At 37.5% G+C, this 20927-nt stretch overlaps 3 protein-coding genes across 10 annotated transcripts; 1 reads left to right on the plus strand and 2 right to left on the minus strand.

Annotated features, from left to right (window-relative positions):
- Positions 1-856: 856 nt before the first annotated feature.
- Positions 857-17305, minus strand: LOC111248387 (uncharacterized). 7 transcript variants are annotated; one of them, XM_086983984.1, is made up of 13 exons: positions 17167-17305; positions 12328-12412; positions 11842-11944; positions 10113-10947; positions 9263-9961; positions 7965-8784; positions 5955-6542; positions 5082-5207; positions 4497-4686; positions 2985-3146; positions 2475-2638; positions 1725-1880; positions 857-1454 (listed from the first exon to the last, which is right to left on the minus strand). In XM_086983984.1, exons 4-13 carry the CDS (start codon positions 10934-10936, stop codon positions 1299-1301), a joined length of 3885 nt encoding a protein of 1294 aa, XP_086840110.1. In that variant the 5' UTR covers positions 10937-10947; positions 11842-11944; positions 12328-12412; positions 17167-17305; the 3' UTR covers positions 857-1298. The 7 variants fall into 7 exon arrangements, with proteins under 7 accessions (XP_086840110.1, XP_022656373.2, XP_022656371.1 ...); XM_022800638.2 differs by lacking the exon at positions 17167-17305 and adding an exon at positions 14291-14310; XM_022800636.2 differs by lacking the exon at positions 17167-17305 and adding an exon at positions 13165-13469.
- Sgf11 (SAGA associated factor 11kDa) lies at positions 13578-17954 on the plus strand. The gene is made up of 3 exons (XM_022800644.2): positions 13578-15126; positions 16241-16642; positions 17197-17954. Exons 1-3 carry the CDS (start codon positions 14986-14988, stop codon positions 17560-17562), a joined length of 909 nt encoding a protein of 302 aa, XP_022656379.1. The 5' UTR covers positions 13578-14985; the 3' UTR covers positions 17563-17954.
- A 262-nt stretch (positions 17955-18216) lies between these two features.
- Positions 18217-20842, minus strand: Ccdc58 (Coiled-coil domain-containing 58). Of its 2 annotated transcripts, none has more exons than XM_022800645.2 (4): positions 20686-20842; positions 19324-19449; positions 18822-18968; positions 18217-18452 (listed from the first exon to the last, which is right to left on the minus strand). In XM_022800645.2, the coding sequence occupies exons 1-4, from the start codon at positions 20731-20733 to the stop codon at positions 18351-18353; spliced, it is 423 nt and encodes a 140-aa protein (XP_022656380.1). In that variant the 5' UTR covers positions 20734-20842; the 3' UTR covers positions 18217-18350. The 2 variants fall into 2 exon arrangements, with proteins under 2 accessions (XP_022656380.1, XP_022656381.1); XM_022800646.2 differs by lacking the exon at positions 20686-20842 and adding an exon at positions 20078-20492.
- Between the last annotated feature and the right edge of the window lie 85 nt (positions 20843-20927).

Below are 20927 nucleotides of genomic sequence, written 5' to 3' on the forward strand. Positions count from 1 at the left end.
TTATTCCGGTAGCTTTTGAGAAGGGAAATTAGATAACACTTTTGCAGGCTCCTTACAAATCGAGGGCAATATTGATATACATTGACGTATGTTCTCTGCATAGTTTTAAAACGTCAAAATAAATTGATCATTGATATACTCAACCTAGATACTGGAGTATTAGCTCGAGTTCCACTTTGGGGGAAACAACTGATCATTGTACCTTTAAAAAAGAGTCAGTTTTCTATTCTGACGCGTAGATCGCTATCCATGTATGCCCAGAATTACTACTCCGTACAAACTAAGGATATCTGCAAACGTTACGTCAAATGTGTACGCCTGTAAACATTGTTACAGAAAATATTCTGTTCAGATTTGGAACTTACATCAACAATGTTGACCCTATAATGAGCTGACACGCATGCTTCGTAGATCGTCGCTCAAGAATTATTATGATTAATTTTATTATATACGTGATTTGTTATCAAAGTTTTATCTGAAATTTTCTTATAATATTCATACAGATATCGGCAGCTAGATACTTCAGGAGAGGTTTTTATTGCAAAACGCTCAAACCAGACAAACTAAACAAGTTTTTAGGTATATTCATTAGGATAATGTACAGAAAGTATAGTAGATATAAATATCATAAATAAAGCGTTATTGAAAGACATTTGAGAACGCTTTAAAAGATTCTAACAAGTTGTTTGTGTAACTGCCAAATTATAGAAATACCCGCATTCGTTTGACCAGATCTAGAAAAAAATTTATTCTATAGCGACTTTAACATTTACTTTATTTATTCTATAACTACACTTTTTACACAAATACGTACTCATGTGGACAATGATATATTACAGAAAACAAGTTGTCAAAATTCGGTTTTCTTCTCGTTTATTTGTTTGCATATTCCTTTTTCTAGGACGAATTTTACAACTTCAGACGTCCGTTCCTGGGTGACATTGCCCTGTGTTATTGCTATTACATCAAACTAACAAAATAGAATTTCGTTGCTGAAAAAATTAGAAGATATTATCAAGAACTATTATCTATATTATATTCATCGGCATAGCTGAATTTTATTAGCAAATGTCTGCGACTAAGCTGCGTATTTCTCTGTGACCACTGGAAGTGTCGCGAGCTCTGTCGATTGCCAAATATGTTTCGTCGTTTGCAAATGGTAAAGGCTTACTCTAAAAAATGACAGCAAACAATGCGTCGTTCTAATGTCGTAACTTTAAACTAAAATATATGGGATCTGAGAATTTTGAACCTATTATGATGTCTTTTAGCTCTACTGAGTATATACATTTATTGAATTATTTATGCTCTGTGAACGTTGTGTTGATTGGAGAATTCTTAGACTTTTTCCTGCTGGGAGCATGCGTTTCTGTTTCCTGTAGTCGCCGAATTGTCGATTTCCGAGCCGATTCTGAGGGGGGCATTTGTCCGTCATAAGGGTTGAATCCTAGCACCTACAATATAACAATTCGATGGGACTTAACAGCAGTTCACAGTAAAACTCATAATCAACTACGTAGCAAACAAACATTAATAAGGCGTCTAAATCTTTCATAATTAACGCAGATTGTTAATTATAATTATCCCTACTCATATTATCAATTTGTCTGTTATTAATACACATTTATTGGATCTTTATAATGTATTGTTTATTTAAATGGAAAATGCAGTGGATTCCCCGACTAGGCAAATTTAAAGGATTTGAATTTTTCATCCAAATTCACCTTGATGACGTCATTTTCGCCCTCAGGCAAAAGCTTTTCCACCGTGGCGTTGATAAAGTTTCGAGCGTGTTCTAATCTTTTCTGCTTTCGCATATGTTCCTCCTGGAAGGGCGTGATTTGGTCGCGCAATGCTGCTTTCTTAACCAGGAGCACCATCTTGTCATTACAGTAAGATAACAATAGATATTAGTTAAAAAATTGTAGACAACAGAATATAAGCATTAGACAGTATACGAGCTGCAACAACCAGTTTTTTTATTTCATTTTGGCTTCGTACCGCAAACGACAGATTGATCCGAACAGGCGATCCTATTTAACTGTCATCTATCGAATCCACGTGAATCAGGTAAATATCCTCCATAGGCGAGTATAGCATCGATAATACTGAGGATCTCATTTAATCACCCGTAATGAAACAAAGGGCTTATACTAACGTGATGCCAAGTTGCTGAATTATTTCGCTCGATATATATCAGAACTCTAGATAATAGACTGTATACTATAATCAATATTAATATTGTCCGCTTTTTAAATTGTCGATTTTAGGCATCGATGTGGACTTTTTTACCACAGTAAACAGCACAGCATATTATTGTATCATGTTCAGACTATAGTATTTTGGTTACATCGTTAAAAAATATCTCTCCTCCCAAAGAGTTGACCGATGCATATTTAAACTCGATTATCGGCTGAAATAAAGTGATCCCAAATAAACGGAGAACTATGGATGAAGAAAAAAGAACAACTTACAATCTCTTTCAAGCTCTCCTCATAATCAGGTAAAATACGCTTTTCAAGGGCCCGCCGTATGCACCTGGAAATCCCAGGCTTGCTTTCTATGACCTGTTTAACAGCAGTAGCAAAGAGTTCTTCTCCACAGATTTTCAACTCTGCACCACTGTAACCAACCTCGACTGAAGGAAAGAAAAAATTAGCAGTTAGGGACAGTCACTCAAAATTTTCTTAAATGCAATAAAAATGTCAACAACCGTATTAGCCTTAACTGATCACTGTCGAATATTATTTCCAATCTTAAAATGAACCTAATTAAGACTTCTCGTATGTATAGTTGTTTAATGTGATATCAAAACAATGATAGTCCAACATACATATAAAGAAGGATTTTTAACAGTATAGTTACTACGGTATTAGAACTGCAAATAATCTGCTAGGCCAACTCTGCAAGTATGGACCATTAAAATAGGACTTCACACTACTGCAATTTATTGACTTATCTAAACAGTTAATTCGTATTCTTACCGTACGATTCATTAAAATGTGGTAGTCTATTTGAATCGAGCATGAAGCCTTTAGCCAGACGACGTCTAGCAACTGTTGGGGGAGGAGAACCCAGGTCCGGTAGGAGGTCCTTTATGTCGTCTAACTCTTCCTGGAACAAATACCGACGACGTAATGGTCCCCCTGAAATATCCGTGGAAAGAAGTGATACTTACAATGAGAAGCGCGCTTGGATTGACCTAACAGTGAGTGCTTGTTCCACTGAGAAAACGTAAAACCCTTAACAACATTCTGCCCAACTGTTCAGTCTGTCATGATTTTATTCACCTCTTAACTTGCAGTTTTAATTCACTTTGTAAAACAACGCAGTTTGTTGCCATATATCTTTGTTACGTGACAACAGTTGTCTGAAAATAAATGCATTTAAATAGTTCCTCAGTCAAAGAAATTATTTTTTTCCACCAGTTTGATCACAACGCTACCAAGAACATCCTTGGGAGTTCAAAATATTTACGGCCGATTATGTTGTTGTACGGCAATGAGCCCTTTTCGCGCCTCTCCAGAAGGCTTGAAGCCTAGACGGCGCGAAGTGTATCTTGAATGAAGGCCTACATAATTACGCTGTTTTCCCTGCATATATTAGACAGCTATACAGTGAGATCTACTGTAACTACATCAGCCAGACTTTCCTTATGAGTTTATATGATTAAAGTTACATGACCACGTTGACTGTCTTTATTGCATGCTAGACGACTCTGCATATCGGCAACTCTAATATACTTCCACTTAAAAAAACCGGTCCGAAGTTGTGCTTTATATGATGTCTTCTACTCTCAAATTTCAATTCCCCACAGGAACCGATGAAAAGCAATCCTAGTTGATGAGCATCAGTTCCGTGTTATATGGCATTTTCTGTCCGTCAGTTATTGGCCATAAGGTCTGTGGGTTTTGTTAGACTTATCCGCTTTTTCCCCCAATAAGCTTAAAGAAACGGCATGGTAAGAATATATAATAATAGTTATTTGCTAACACTAAAATTCCAACTAGCAGTGGCCGCATACTCATGATTACTGTCACAACGATCTCAAAGAAGTGCGCATTATCTACTTAGACCAACCAACTAAAATCCTCTAAGCACCAGTAAGTGATACGGTGCAGCCCAGCAAATTCTACCAAAGGTCAATATCGATTTAGAATTGAGACGAACTTGTATGGGTAACTGTACTTACCCTATCAATTTTATTATACTAAAGTTCGTGATGTAACGTTGGGAAATCCATCCTCGTGCTGTCGTGAGTAAAAAAACGGCGAGGTAGATCATTTAAAGCCTCAATTGACTATATGAAACTTAAATTAGGCACTGGATTAAAAGGGCTTTACACTCTCAGACCAGTCCCAAGAACCGATATTCCTAATAGAAATTTTATACTAGGTCTAATATATTTTATAATGTGAGATTCGAGTCTAAGTTAGCTTTCTGATACAAAAACATACATAATTTAATCACCGTAGATAGAAAGTAGACTACGGTACCTTCACCTACAGGGAGTTGTGGAGAAAACACGTTCCCAAGATTACCATCATGTGGCTTACTCTCCGCAATCCTATATCGATTAAGGCAATAAGTGCTGGTCGGTGTTTGCGCATTAAGCGCCTTCTTCAATAAACATGCTGGTCCGGATGCTGAAGCGCCAATAGCACCAATACATTCTTGATCACCGCACTAAGCAAACGAAAAATTATACATACGGTTGTCATTTTCACTGTGCGCCACGGCAAAGACATTTTATAATAAAATAATAATATTAAATTGACCTCGCCCATTAATTCCTGATACAGGTACTACAAAACTACTGTTGCCTACTTCTCTGTGTAAGAAGGCAATCCATATCGTTTAAAAAATGCTAGGTAGAGTTAAAGATAAAAAGTGTTTTTAACAAAACATAAACGGGATAACACAGCTAGAATTAGACATGAGTGGAACATATTATGCACACTTAGATACATCCCATATATTTTATATAGTAAATTTACATTCTGATTTATCTAAGGATGAATTTGCGGATGTACTAGGCAAAATTTTTTAGGTGAATTATGGTCCAATTAAATTTAGCTCACCATTTGCAGTGAAGGCGTCGATACTGTATGAGAAGTCGTATTTAATCCGAGAAAGGGCATACGAACTAAACCGTAGGATATCAAGTCCTTCAAGGTTTTCTCTCCTCGAAGATGAAACGGGTCGATCTAGGAGATTTAATTATTCGAAAAAGCAGAATTAAGAAAATGCTATGTGTAAATATCGAAAAATTTCTCCCAAAAACGGATGAATACAGTTTTTTTTTATTCCTTAAGGGCTTTGTTTAAGCGTAGGGTTAAAAAGCTATGGTTAAAAAGTTATTATAAAGATGGATCAATAATAAAGTAAAGCCTTGAGATTTAAAGCGAGTAGTCTACTTTCACATTATGTAATTTCTTTCGCGGCGTCTGATATTGGCTCTCGTCTAATAAGTTAGAAGTAGACCTTTTCGTCAGCCTATCCTACAACATCAAACGCTTCAAATTTGAAATAAATCTATTCTATTAAATTTTTTTTTATTGAAATTTCCTGAGAAGTGGGTAAAGGCCCGCCCCAAAAAGTTTCCCCTAAAAAAACTGGCATATTTAGGTAAATTTTTTCCAGATTATAACTTACAATAAATCTTATTATTAGAATTAGATAATTAGTACAATTAGCATGCCTAGATGTTGCACAAGCGCATTAATTTGCAGCAACCTTGTAGCAAAATGATCAGAAGGGTTCACAGTAGTTGTCATTTTCCTGCTATGTCCATGAAATAGAATTATCTTGGCGAGTCGTGATAATATAACAAGCAGCCAGAATCAAGGTTACTTATTTCAGATCATCTCGACAGTCAGATTTATTTTACGGTTACGTACTTGACCTATATGGTGTTACAAAGTAAAAGCACCCAATGTGATTAATTCACTTACTGGTGTGGATTTGGATGTGACGTTAAACGTTTCTCGGCACCTATTGCTGTCAACTTTCAAACCTTCTTCCATTAGACTTTTGCCAGAAGATGTTACATCATCTCCAAAATTTCTCCCGCTTTGCAATATTTTCAAAGAAGTCGTCGAATTCGCGTCGATTATTGAGTCTGAGACGAGATGTTTAGACGCGTTGGTTAAATGCACGTCCAGTCCTGCTCTTTGAACGCCTCCTTGCGTCTTTGCTGCAGCATCGTTCTTGTGAGTGCCGTCATCATAATTGACGTGGGGTTGAACGGAACTATCACGTTCCATATGATGCTGTTCGACTTCAGCTAACGTGGAACTCCCATTTTTCACAGCGCATAGTTGAACATTTTCTGTCTGACCAGATTCCACGTGGATTTGATTCTGCAAGTCAGTAAGTCCTTTCATTGTTCCAGTGGGAGTACGTCGGCTATTCTCTATATGACTATTACCTGATAAAATATTTTGTTGCTGTGTATTGTGTTCGCTTCTCAATGACACTTTCTCATCAAATTTTTCATTGATAAGAAGACGGAACGACTGGGGTAAAGCTTCCCCGAATTTCTGGAAATTTTAAATACACAAAAGTAACAACATTCCTTAATGGTCTCCGCTAAAATGAGAAATTAATGAGAGAAATGGAACGGGCCATTTAGGTTGCCTACGTAAACTACCTGGGTCATAGTTTTATTACTCCAGTTAGTGATCATTTTTTTTTATTATATTAATCGTTGTGATACTGCTTAAATAACGGCTCGCTAAATCATAGCATAACTTGAGATATAATAAAAAATATATGTTCGGGTCCGTGGTAGCTTACAATTAAATTAACAATTAAAATGCCAATATGTTGTCTCAATCGTCAATCACAGTATTATAATCTTCAAAAAAACAAAAATATATTTAGATGCCTCAAGCGCGATTCGCATTTAGTTAATTGCTCTAAAGCTTAACATATCCAGAAGATTTTCACACCAAACTCTGCTTTCTTGTCTAACTCCTTAACTAGGTCTTCGCCGAGACATCACTAAAAAACTGATTCGATTAGCAGCAATTTTCATGTTTCGTAATTAAACGTGCTCATTGAAATTGTACGACTGTTTAGCTTTGTAATTTCGATCTTTTATTTCCTGGCCAAAAAAAATGGATGTATGATTTTTTTAACTAGAACTTAGGGATTCTTATGAGCGTCACAAGTATACAAATTGTTAACGAATGGATTAAAGTGGCTAATGTCGGTAAGTGTCTTTGCGCTTACCAGAATGATTATATTGTATTAAGTTTAACTTATAGCTGGTGTGCTAGGTACTACAAACAAAGTTGCAGAAAACTTTATAAAGTCAAAATTCACTCGATTTTTTACGGCTAAAAGCATGTTGACATAAACTAAAATGAGTTTGATTACTGTTGTTTTAAATCAAAATGAACAGAATTCTATCATTATAGGATTCTCTGAGAACTCTTTAATTGCGCTTCACAATACAGCTTCATATGATATGTGGTTTGTAGCATTAGGAGAATGAAAAATAGACGATTTATTATCTTTGTTGCACAATCTGCTTTAACAAAAAGCACCTAGGTAGAACTTTGATGTCGAGATCACACGAGCTCGTATGTAGGCTTATTTTCCTCATAAATGTAAGCATAACAGAACGTTTGCAATATGCTTTAAATTTTACGAAATACGGGAAGCAGCTCCATAGACCGTTGCATTCGATGTTGCGATGCTTGGCGGACATGTGAGAAGTTGGTTCTGCTGGTAAGACATAAGATGCGTTCATCGTACTTAACATGCGTGCACCATATATATATATATATGGTGCAAGTATATATGGTGTATGTATATATATACACGTAGCAATACAAATTATATATAATACTCGAAATTATCCTGTAAACCAAGCTATAATATTAGACAAATGCAGAAAAAAAAACAGTTTAGTAGCACCTAGTGACACCTACTGAGATGGACTTATTTTTACATACTTCAAAAAGTGAGGGTCCTGTAGCAACCGCCATGTCATTTCGGTGTAGACTATTCTGCTTCAGTTGGAAATTCTTATCATTGACAACTCTGCAGTTGTCAACGATAACTACTTTGTCAGTTTCCTGTAGTGTCAACTTATTTTCGTCATCTGATATAATGAAAACTATGTCGGAAGGTGCCTCTCCGCCAGGCAGTCTTGTAGATTCTAATTTATACTTGCGTGGAGCTCGCAGTTCTTCTGTTTCATCGGAAACAAAATCAGGATCTTCTTCCTCTTCTGGATAAATGTTGGTGGAAATGGGAAACGCATATCTTCTACGTGTATCACACTGGACGTTAGCACAGTTTTCTTGTTTGACTTCGACAATAGATTCATGCATTAACGTTCCTTGATTAGTCAATACAATACTTGCTGCTTGCTTTTGCTGCATGCTTTCCTTGCATGTAGCTGAATTTGTGTCCGCTCTTTGAGCCAGCTGTTTTTCTTCATTAGTTTTCATATAAAAGTCACTTGAACCTCTATACGAATCTGAATTAGGCGCGTGACTATCGGGGCTCTTCAGCTTCGCTGAATTTGGCTCTTCAAAACTGGTTATCGATGGGTTCTGCTTAGCTGACGAAACATGAGCATCTGCATCGTCAAGGACAAGTTCAAAGGTGTTGTTCTCTTGATCTTCAACTGATTCTTGCTGAGGAGCCCGGACATGACCGGTCATACTAGTTGCAACGCTATGGCGACTGGGTAACGCTGGCGTAGGCATCATCGTTGTGCCATAGCTTTGTTCCAAAAACGCTGACACTGATTTGCTCGTACCGACACTGCAAGGTTTTCACCATTGGTAATTATTTACTAAGATCATATTTTAAAGGGCAAGAAATTTTCTATAAAGAAACAAATTGATAATGAAATACTCACACCCATTGATTTTTAAGTAGAAATTAGAGTATTTCTCGGGTAAGAAAATGGCGTTAGAGGTCATTTGGTAATCAAAACATTTACCAACAAGAAAATTTCTTTATGAGGCCATAAAGGTGCATATTTTAAAAAAGTAGAGGTTTGCGTACCACAACCGACCGTAAGTAACCCAAATACCAAATCTGAACTTTGCACGTTGATTCCGAATCGATGAAACCTAGTTTTTCATCTATAAAGCTAACATGTGTACCATACGAAACTACCTTTATTCACTTAATTTTGTACTGCGATCTTCCGAAAGTTAAGGTAGAACTCATTTGGGATACACCTTTTTCAGATAAACTCTACCAAATTCCTCACCTAGCCTATTCTTATACTAACAATTTTGATTGCATCATGACATCTATGTCGGCATCCGAATCGATTGAACCTTCCCTGCTGGCGCATTCTTCGGGTAGTGGCACAATAATTTCTTCAGATTGACGGGGCGTCAGAGTTTCATGACTTGGATCCTCCAACACTGTAAGAGCTTGGCGCACGGCCGCCCCTGCAAATATTTGCAGGTCAGAAGTGGCTGCTCCCTCGTCGCTGGTAAAACTAGCTGGAGAGGCATTCACAGACATTCGTTTGTGCGCTGCCATGTGAGGAGGCAGAGGGTGTTTAAATTCTGCTGAGTTTTTTTTGAGACGTCCAAATCGCGGAATAAGGTTATCCTCAAGTGCCGCGGAGCCATCAATCTGAGCCTCACCAACATCGGAAGCAGCCTCGATGTCAGGAAGTCGTCGCACAATTACAAAAGGCATTTGTGACTGGTCAGATAGTTTATTTTGAACATCCGATGTTTTAGTCTCGCTTTTGGTTCCATGCTGTCCTTTAGCTGCAACATCTGCGCTTAAAGAAATAATTTCTTTGTTAGGTTGCACCGCTTTGTCCTGATTAAGTGAACCATTTCTTTCTTGAAGTAAAGTGTCGAACAGCGTCCCCGCCTCACTACGGTGATCATTTGCTGGCCCGAAGCATAATGAATCATCATCACTAGAGTTTCCTTCAAGACGATCTTGGATTTTTTTGCGTATTTCCCTGGAATATGGAAGAAATTAGGTGAACATGATTCAACTTACAAAATATCCAATGACCGTAAAATCGCTCGAAAAAGACCAATGCCAACTTTTCTCTCTAATCAGCACTTCGATCATATGACAGGGCAATACTGCCTCACATCATGGCTCACCTGCTTTCAAATGACAAATCTTGACTGCTTTTGTGCTCCTCTTGCGTTTTCTCTGTCGTCTGCTCCGTAACTGGTGATGCTACACGATTGCTGTCGCTTTTAGGATTGCCTAATGTCACTTGTATTTTTAAATACGTGTCCACGGCTTTTGGGTTAATCTGTTCACAAGTGTTGTTCACTTTCGTATTCTCCACATTGCACTTTGCCAATTGATTCAAAAATACATCATTAGAACTTTGATTAAGCGATTCATCTTGCTTCTCAGAGGAAGTTGCGTTATCAGCAGGTAGACTAGTCTGACTATGACGATCAGTAATGACGTTAGGGCTAAAGATCGCCCCTTCTGCTTTGGGGGGTTTCATATTCTTGACCACCTCGACCTTCATTTCATTCTCTTCTCTATTTTTGTTTTCTGCTATATTTTCTGTTGTGAGACTGTTACTATTAGAGAGTTCGGCACAATCTTGAAATGCATTAGCATTATCATTCGCTGTTCCACTCTCATGGAGAGCACCTCTGAATACTACTTCGGTACCCTCATCGGCCTCTCCGTAGTTCGCGGCCGAAGCAGAAACCTTCGACTTGTGACGTTTACTTCGTTTTCCTGCTGTAGACCGGTTGTTCGTGAGATCCTCGAGGATACTTTTGTTCGCACCGCTCCCGCGATCGCCTTTCGCGGAATCTGGATTCTGTGATAGTTCTGACTCAATACAGGCGACCTTATTTTCATTGGGAAATCGCGCACCCTGTTTGTTGCTTTTCGATGTTGGGGTCGCGTAGTCAGAGCAATCAGCCTCCCGAACGCCTCGAGTTCGCAATTGCATCCGGCTATTGCCTGGTGTTATCAGCAGCATAAATAAATATATATATATATATATATTAAGCATTGCTTTTGGTTTTCTCGGAAGCACGCATGCCTAAAAATCATTCTTGGAGCATTTTCTTCTACGCATTGTCAAACTTAATTACGGCGTTTTCTTTATCGCAATCTAAGATCAATCGCTGGAATTGCGCCTATAATGTATTGGCATTTTTTATCATATCATATTGTGTTCATATGTCTAGAAGTACAAATTTCTAACGAACGATGTTACGAGAAGCTCAATGACCTGTACCGCCTCAATCACTTTGAGCCGCAATGAACAGTTTGAGAAAATAAATATTTGAAATAAATCACGAAAGTTATTTAAACATAGATAAGCTGATGCCGTTCGTACAAAAGCAGAATATGTGCAGTTAATACATACCACTAACAACTTCTTTAGTTAGCTATAATAAATCACTATTTTACTGAAATGATAAAGTCATTAAGCGAGAATTTGTGACTTCACCTAACAACAAATGAAATGTCTCTGTATTAAAATAGATGTGAAGAACAACGCTAAGTTATACTTTCCAACAAGTTTGAGTGCTTTTTTAAAAGGATCAACAAATACTGGTCTTCTAAAAGCATTGGTTTTGTGTTTGTCGAGTTTCGTTATGTTAATCCAAAGGACTAATGCACATAACCAGCACCAGCTGTTTTTCCTCCTTATATTGACAAGAAAACTTAACTAAAATTCGAAATCACTGGACTTGATAATGGCGTGTTGTAAGCTTTGTGGCTAAATGTAATCGTCTTGACTCGCTACTACATAGCTGCAGAGTAATGTTTTGAAATAAGTGCGCTTTGCTTGTCCAATAGCAGTCGCTAATACGTGCAGCGCTATGGTGGGATTTGACACTATACCTCTGGTCTTTTCATCGTCTATACTAAGAACGACGGTCGGCTCCGGAGAAACCGTGAATGTGAACTCAGGAACAAGGGTCGCATCCGATTTTTTTCGTCGAGCCTGCAAACCGAAAACGATACCACGTAATAAACACTATACGAACTTACGTTTTAGATAAGTTAATATAGAAAAATCAATAGTTCGCTTATCAGAGCTTTGCAATTTCTCCTGCCTTTTAGTACACTGCACTATAGTATTTTGTCATTTAAATAAATACACTTATTTCCAAAAATATTATCATGCTCAAAGCATTCCAGGGAGCTGTTTCTCTTATTACTACTCCAAAAAAAAGAAGGTAATTAATTTACTAAATACCTTCACTCCATTTCTGGATACGCTTCATCCTCACCAAAGTTCATTCTCTATCGTACCTCGTTTTTATATGATGATGATATTCTTTATATTATCTTTATTACATAAAAAGCGATATAACTAATAAGTACCTTAACACGCTTGACTAACGTATCTTCCGATTCAGCAGCGAGGGTTGGCTTCAAGACCTGTAGATCGTCGCCCAATTTTTCTTTCCTGTAGGAACATGTAATAATGACTATTATGGCATTAAAAGTCTCCTAGGTACCATACGAGTAGTAACAGTAGCAGATAGTTGCTCAAGCCAACGAAATCTCGGCGGCTTCCTTTTACTTAGCCGTAAGAGGTATCGAAAATCCTTGAGCAAGATTCCGTTGCGATGCCGCAGGGGAAAGCTGGTCATCAAAATAAGCAAGTTTCCGAAATGATGCAATAACAGCGTGTACCCCTAAGAACTTAGGAATTCATGTGAGGTATATGTCAAGTGTAGACACAAGTCTCATTTTAAGAGGCGGCCAGGTCTAATTCAATTCATAATGACGGTCCTGGGCAAAGAACTCAAAACACTATATAATAGAAATATACTGGAAAATATATCTTAAAGCAGTAATTTTTTACCTGGGATACCGCAACCTTCGAAGGCAAAAATACATCTCAACTAGAGTTTAATCAAACTCATTGTGTAGCAGGGCCAAGCACCACATTAACGCGATTTTGCTACGCTGAATATTTATCAGCTTTCAAAAGTGTTTGTTGAGTTATTAATTATGGCATATGCTTATTGAAAGTAAACTGAATAACGCATAGAAAAGGCTCACTACTACTCAACGACACGGTTTGAAGTTGACAAGTTTTTGAATTTGGGCTGGTGAGAATATGCACTGTTACTCAATACCATTTTTTAAATACATGATAAACCAGCATCCGCTGATTTCTTGCAATGGGTCACGCTTGCACGCTGCACTTACAGGCGACACTGTTTTCTTAAACGCTGAGGCATTATCTTTTTTTAAGGACAACCGCGAAAATTTTTCCACGTTCAGTCGACTACTCCGACAATGGGCGCAACCGTGCCGTTTTGGCGGGTCCCTTCTAGGTTGATGCGGTATACCGAAATATTAATTTCGAAATCTATCAATGAAGAAGACCTTGAAAAGATATGCGTTTGGTGGCCTGTCCTACTGAAAACTAATGTAGGTTTCACAATATCAATGAGCAATTTCTACTCTCAGCATATGTTTGATACCCAAGTTCAGCTCGAACAATTCGAACGAAGGTTTTCAATAGGCTAAGTAAGCCCGATGGATGAACGCATTCTTGAAATAGTAAACGTTTTCTGTAAAGTCTGCAATACAAGTTACTCGGGACCGCACACTGCAGCGAAGTCGCCGTCAGTTTCGGTTCTAATATATGTGATACATGCTACACGGCAGGCGCGATGAAATAAAATAAGTATAACAGGCTTTTTCTCAAACCGAGTTACCGAAATATATGCCTGAAGTATATATAACCACAAGGATAACGGTATATTAAATTTCTAAAGAGGCTGATGTTTCACTAAACCAAAATTGTATTGCTTGCAGTTGGATGATCTTTAGGATACTGTTTTAGTTCTCCATCAGATAATACCTTATAGTTAATATGGGGTTCTTACAGTCTTCATTGACTAATTATTGTTTTCTGACCTAAATTTCAACTGGTTATACTTAATCTCTTTTGTTTTTTGTGTATTGATTAGATCTTCAATACTTGATTAGTCTAGACAAGAAAAATAGTTGTATATCGCATACTTATAAAAATTAGGTTGAAAGCCCGTTTGCAGTAAAAAATAAGTTCGCAGATTATTTTTGTACACAAACATACAGCGTTTCTGAGTCATTGCTTGAATCGGAATACACGGCAAGTATATGCAAAACGGCTACAAACAAAGAACCTTCAATTAATCAAATGAATCATTGTGAACTGTGAATTTTGATTGCAAAACAAAAACCAAAAAGCTTTCTTAGGAAGTAATAATTTAATTAACTTGTTTCCTTGCACCCGCCACATAATCTCTGCTGCTGAATGAAGCTTGATAGCCATACCAATCCCCACCTCATCTGTCGAAGAAAAAGAGTATACATGCCCGGATCTGAATTTAAACCTCCATTTGTCCCTGAGTTTAGCAGACAAACATTTCCCACTGCGCTATCACTAGAACATACCTTTTTTGTTTATAGACATTTAGGTAGCTGACAACAGACGAGGATGACCCTCACCCACTCAACGCGCGGAATTTATAAAATTGTTTTGCTCTAGATATGAAATATAAACAACAGCAGGCCGTTAGTTTCATAGGTGCAATCCGCCCCCGGTGTATTACACTTTTAGAAAAAATAAAAGCAAGTTTATTCATTAATTACTGTACTTCCTGCTAAGGCCATGAGAATAGCTCGCGATAGGTGTTCGTTAGTTGGAACGCCAATTACAGGCGTATCCCAACAAACATAACATTAGTATTGTCACTCGTTCATCCACTGTGCCACTGGTCTGGCTATTGAACATAAACCACCTAGTGAACTCTCAGTACGGTGTTAAAAAGAAATTAACGCGTCGTGATAGGAATGAATTTTATGCAGTCTTGCTCATCTGTCTTAGTAATGTCTAATGTCGAGGCAGCGGCATGAAGCGAGTGTATTCAGAACCATTAGTGATCGAGTAATACATCGCCGTCAGGAAAATATATAGGTTCAGTGCGGTCAGACAGCTCAGCGCCATCGAGAGTGTCAGCTCCCTCTCCATCAGCGATCATGCCGGAGTCTGAGGGACTGGAGAAATACGTTGTCAATGATCTGTTTGATGAAATGTTGGACACGATCGTACAGGGATTGTGTTTCGAGGTTCATCGAGCGCACAAAAATGGGCGACTCTTTCTCGACGAAGGACCTCAGGTCAGTGAGGCTTGTCTCAAAGAAGAGAAATTATGCAGAGTCGCTATTAAAGAAACCATAGACAGGAAACACATGGCTCAAACATTCGATTTTTCAGTAGAACATTCACTTTTTTATGTATAGTAACAGGTGTGTCGAAGCCATTTCATATGTGAACAACAAAACTGATTAGCACGGAGGCATAAATTACGTCAAAAAAAAGTAATTGTCACCAAAGTTGCGTATTCAAAGGAAAATTTGATTTGTCGGTTAGTAGTTCGAGTATTTCAGCAGTAGATAGATAATAAGTGTTAACAATGTAAGTAAAATTGATAAGCAGTATTATATTCTGATTTAAGGTGGTTCAGTTTGAATCCTCAATTTATAAAGGTTTGTAATTCCGGTTTATAGGGATTTGCGTTGCCAATATTTTCTAGCTTGCGAAAGTATTAAAGAAAGTAATTACTATCTTTATCAAAACGCAATTTTCTATCATAGCTTGCTTAAAGATTACTGATACTTTGTGATCAACCACTGTAAACGACCTTATTGCAGTTCTTGCTCATTTATAGCTCACGCCGTATATACATACTACTTGAATTTTTTTTTTTTTTTAAAAAATAATATATACGAAATTGAACTACCCAAGTAATAGTTATAATTAAACAGAGATTATTACTTAGACCCATTGAGTTAAGTTATGGCTTCAAATATTTACGCTGTGCAAGGCAATGTCACTCACGGAACTACAGTAATTCTTAAAGACAACTCCACCTCATAACATATATATAAAATCTAAGGTCCTCTTTGACTATAACAGATAATGATGTTTTAATATTCAAAGAATGTTAATACCTCTAGAATTACCTTCAAAATATTTTAAATCTCGCGGATTATTTAAAGCAAGCTTTTACATAATCTATGGGCACCGCACGTTGATGATTACGATGAACTGAAGGTTACATCGAACAAAAATAAACCGAAAAATCAGACTCTCAAAGCAACTGTAGGAACGCTAGGTATTAGCGAAAATACCCGAGATTCTATGAGGCGATCGACTAAGAGAAATAAACAAATAACAAACAGAAACAAATCGTAAGAGGAATTGAAGCTTCGTTTTTGTCTATCTGAACAGGTGGCAGAAATTGCTGATGTGGTTGACGAAGCAGGCCGAGATATCTTTGGTCAGGTTCCGCATAAACTTCATTTTGAATGTTCGTGTCCAAACTGTAATAGATCGATGGCTGCATCGAGATTTGCCCCACACCTTGAAAAGTGTATGGGAATGGGCCGCAATAGTTCGCGTCTGGCCAGTCGGCGAATAGCGAACTCAGAGAAGATGCAGCAACAGTTAAGTCAACAGCATAATCAGGGTTCAGGATCGAACGGAGGAGGCGAGAATGACGGAGACGATGATTGGATATGGGAAAAGAAAAAAAAGAAAAAGGACAACAAAAATAATTCGCCCAGAAGGTCATCCAAAAAAACCACCAGCCACTCAGGCAATGGCGGAGGGAACAACAGTTCGAAAGAAAAGGTGAGAACTGTTAGTAAAAATAAACAGAATTTCTAGACAAGCGATTAGTGTTTTTAACAGTATCAGATTCGATCTCTGTAAATACCTGATACTATAGTATTTGGTAAATGCTAAGTACTATAGCTAATTTAGAAAGCTTGAAACACAAATAAATAAAAGAAAGGAGTCTGAACAGATGTTCATCTTTAGTCAAATGCTTTAGCGAAATTATATATATATATATATATATATATAACAGTTTGTTCCTATGAATACCCATGTGAGTTATTTTACGATCCTAAAAATTACAGAGTCCGTTCGAAAGAATCCACCTTGTCTTTGCATCGGACCGACTCAGCTTTACAGAAAGCAGAATATGCATCTACTAGAACCGAGATGTAGGATTAAGAAATAGTAAATCAAACAAGCATTGCTTACTTGCATTTTTAATACTATGAGTAGAACATATCTATTTTCAGCATTTATGATATTAATAATGTGTAGCTTAAGCATGACGGCACCCCTACGAAGCTATCTGTACTTACCCAATTCCACTCCATCTAACTCGTTCTCAGGATAAAGATAAGGATCGTACGAGTAGCTCTCGAAGCAGCGCAGCGACAGAAGAAGCTCTCACTGCTCTTGAGGCTATGTCAACCTGGGAACGCAAGGATCTTTTGACAGCGACATGTTGCGTCATCTCCCGTCACACCGGCAAAATGTGCACGCGATCGCACCAGTGTCCTACGCATTCCGACGAACAGCGACGAGCCTTGAGGAAAAAGCTGCAGGCCCGTGAAAGGGATACGCCTCGCCGTTCTCATACGGGAGCACGTGAGGATGAATTTGTTGATGTTGACTCACTAGAGGATTCAAATAACTCGAACGTTGCCAAATCTTGGGAGTCAATCCCCTCTCCAGCCACTGAACTTAAGAAATAACATGGTGACTGCTGCCGACCGATGTAGTATTATTCGCACAATTTTCCAAATAATTCAATTGACTGTCACAAACGATGACGATTGAAAGAGTGGCTTGAGAAGGTGATATTATGATGTTGTGTGGGTGAAGGATGTCGTCTATATATGTAGTAAGCAAAGCACGAGATCCTCACCCGTTAATGATACAGAAGCACGCAGGCGGAAAAATTACATGTAAGATATGATTGTGTATGTGAATTCGATTCGCCATCGTTAGTGCTGTACTTCAGATACCACGGTTTTGCATATCAATGATGTAGGTACAACAGCGAAAGACGGTAACTACGATGGCAGTGATGATTTTAGTGTTGTTGTACAGAATAAAGCTGTATATTTAAAGCTCGCTCATATAATGATTTTATTTTTGCAGTTAGTTAGACAGTAACTCTGTGCTTTCTAGTCAGTACATAAGGCGATTGTTATTAGAATTATTGTTATTAGAATAGGCGAATTAGAATTTCACTGAGCATTAGCTTGACTCATTGAGAATAAAAGAACTGTACTAATCGTTTTGGTTTACGGCACACGAATCATTTCACGATTAATATTCGATTGAATATACCCAATGGTCCTTGGTGCAGTCATGCTTACAATAATGTAATGAAAACGCAGTCGTGATAATATAAATTGATCCGTATAAAAGTGTATTTCATTTATAAAATGATATGCGATAATGATACGCGCTTGCACTTTCTTAATTACTACAGATCCTATAAGGAGTGAATATATAGGCTCAAGTAGCTGACATCCTACACAGGCGTGTAGAAAAAACGACATCGCTCGTGGAACACTTTCTTTGTCCGCGTTTTGATTACTTCCTCGACGCCCAACTCAGCTTGAAAGAGACGGTGCTGCAATAGTTTGTAATAAACATGTGGATACTGAGCATTATAAATTTCAAACTATAAAACCTAACACAATCCGACTTTATCGTCGAAGCTAGCCGGGCCGTTTCAGAGTACGCTATTATTATATTTTTTGATTTGACAAAATTGAATAATGCGTGACATTTCGATGAATAATTCGGTGAATAATAAGAATAAGCTCATAGGAAACACGACTGTGCACTTGTTATCGGTCATATTGATAAACGTACTCTAATTTGGGAAGGTTTGCGAAAAGTGTATGTGTTCCCTTTGCGAAAAGGATTTAGCATTACAATGAAGCTAAGATAAAATAAGAATTGCAATATTCAGCCAAAAGGTTTGTTTTACTCTCACCTTTGTCTGCTCCTTTTTTAGTTCTTTGAGAACATCTATATTGTCTGGATTTTTTTCTTTTGCTGCTTTCAGGGATGCTAAGTGATCCTCGCTGTACTGGACACATTTCTGAATCGATGCTTGCCTCGATGAATACAGATCGTCCAACTAAAATTGGAGATCTAGTTTTTTAAGGGATAGGTTTTTCATAATCGTCGAATCGAAAACTTTAATTAGACCCGATAGGATACAACAGTTCAGAAAAGTGGTTCGCTATTTTCATTAATACTAATTACATATGACATGTTTGTCATATGTAATTAATTTCATTCACAAATCAATCAGAGAACTTAGGTTTGACTGGTTTGAAGTAACCACCTACTCTTCTTTATTCTTTGGGGTAAATTTCACCATGCCGATTAACTACAATGCACGTACATGTAATAACAGATTAACACAAATATAAGGCTGTGTCTTGAAGTCACTGTTTCTAAACTTCCTCAGAGCAAAAACGCCTGTTTACCTGTCTGTACAAATCCTTGCAGGTTTCATGAGCATCATTTTTATTGGAAAATGACTGCGTCGGAACCGTTGTGTTCAGAGCATAAATGATATTATCGTCGATTTTGCGACTTTGCTTTAACAACTCCTATACGTCAGATAAAAAAGAAAAACACAAGCTTACAAATAATAAACAATGTAAAATGCTGCGAGCCAGCAGAATCTGTCTTAGTCGTACTAAGCATGTTGGTTTATTTTATGGTTTATTTATTATGCGTACTAACATATTGGGAATCAAAGATAGAAGAGTAGTAATATTTTATAGAATCTCACTTAAATTCGTTTTTTCTTATCATATATTCCTAAAGCAAGGTCGTCTGTAAAATATATCTTATCTAAGCGCGATTTCGAACCATTAGTACAGTTGAACCTGACACTCGTGAAGTTCTCTATTAAATGAGCAGATCAATGAACGGATAGTAAGCTTAATTTAAAAACATGGAACGTGCAAACTGTATTGACATAAATAAATGTAGATTGATATTTAGGAAAAATGCAGTGCCAACTCTGCAAACAATCAATATTGCCTAATAATTTGCATTTAATGCAGAAATTGGCATTTTTGAAAATGTTGAATTTATGAATTGCGGCTCTACTTGGTATAAGATCACTCCTCGAACATTTTAATCGTTCTAGATAGAGTATACTTATCACACATAAAAAGCTGCACTGAAAACATTTTCTTAGACGATAAATTGGCCTGTCTCACACGTTACCTGGTCACCACTGTATGGCTGCATCAGTATACACACATACTACTGTGACTTTACATTGCAACAACCCCCTAAAAAACTCACACAACATCTCACACTTAAGAAATCCGTCCGTCATAGATAACTCTGTATTGTTATTGCGCAGTCGCAGACATAGCCGAACAATTGCCACAGTCGTTATATCATGTATAATAAATAGTGAACCTACTATAGATCTATAGCCAGTAAACCAGCAACAGTTATAAATAGGTAACTATTATCGGAACCAGTCACGTTCGACATTTTGACCACGTGCCTACACCATTTCGCTAAAAATGCACGCATTTTTAGCATGAGCCTTGAATAGAAGCCAATTGAATCTATGTAAGCGACTTCGCGGACAACGTTTGCCCGGTTAAAAATCTAATGTAATACTTGAATGTCCATCACAAACCCAAACCTATAAGTTATCGGAAAACAAAAACATTCCGCGCGGAACCGGTGTCTTCATAACGTCAGCCAGTTATGTTTTCCGCTTATGCAATTTACTTGCGAATAAATGGAGAAACAATTTTGCGTTTCTACAGATTCTACATGTAGTCTCCTTGTGAGCTTTTTCCGACCGTTCTCACCTGGAAGCCAAGAAAATCCTCACAGGTGCTTTTCGTTGTATTCGCCATTTTGCCCCTTTAAGCACACGACTTTGTTATAGTCACCACGAATCGTTCATTTCGCGGTTCAGGTCAAAATATGTGATACGTTTATGTACCACTCGCACAGGTAAACATGTAAACGAATTCAAATTACCCAAAGACTAATTATTCATAGAAACAGAACAAATAACGTCTTGTAATGTAACTAGATTTAGCAGAGT

Source organism: Varroa destructor, unplaced genomic scaffold (genome assembly GCF_002443255.2).
Source record: "Varroa destructor unplaced genomic scaffold, Vdes_3.0 BEIS01000003.1, whole genome shotgun sequence".
Taxonomy (NCBI): Eukaryota; Metazoa; Arthropoda; class Arachnida; order Mesostigmata; family Varroidae; genus Varroa; species Varroa destructor.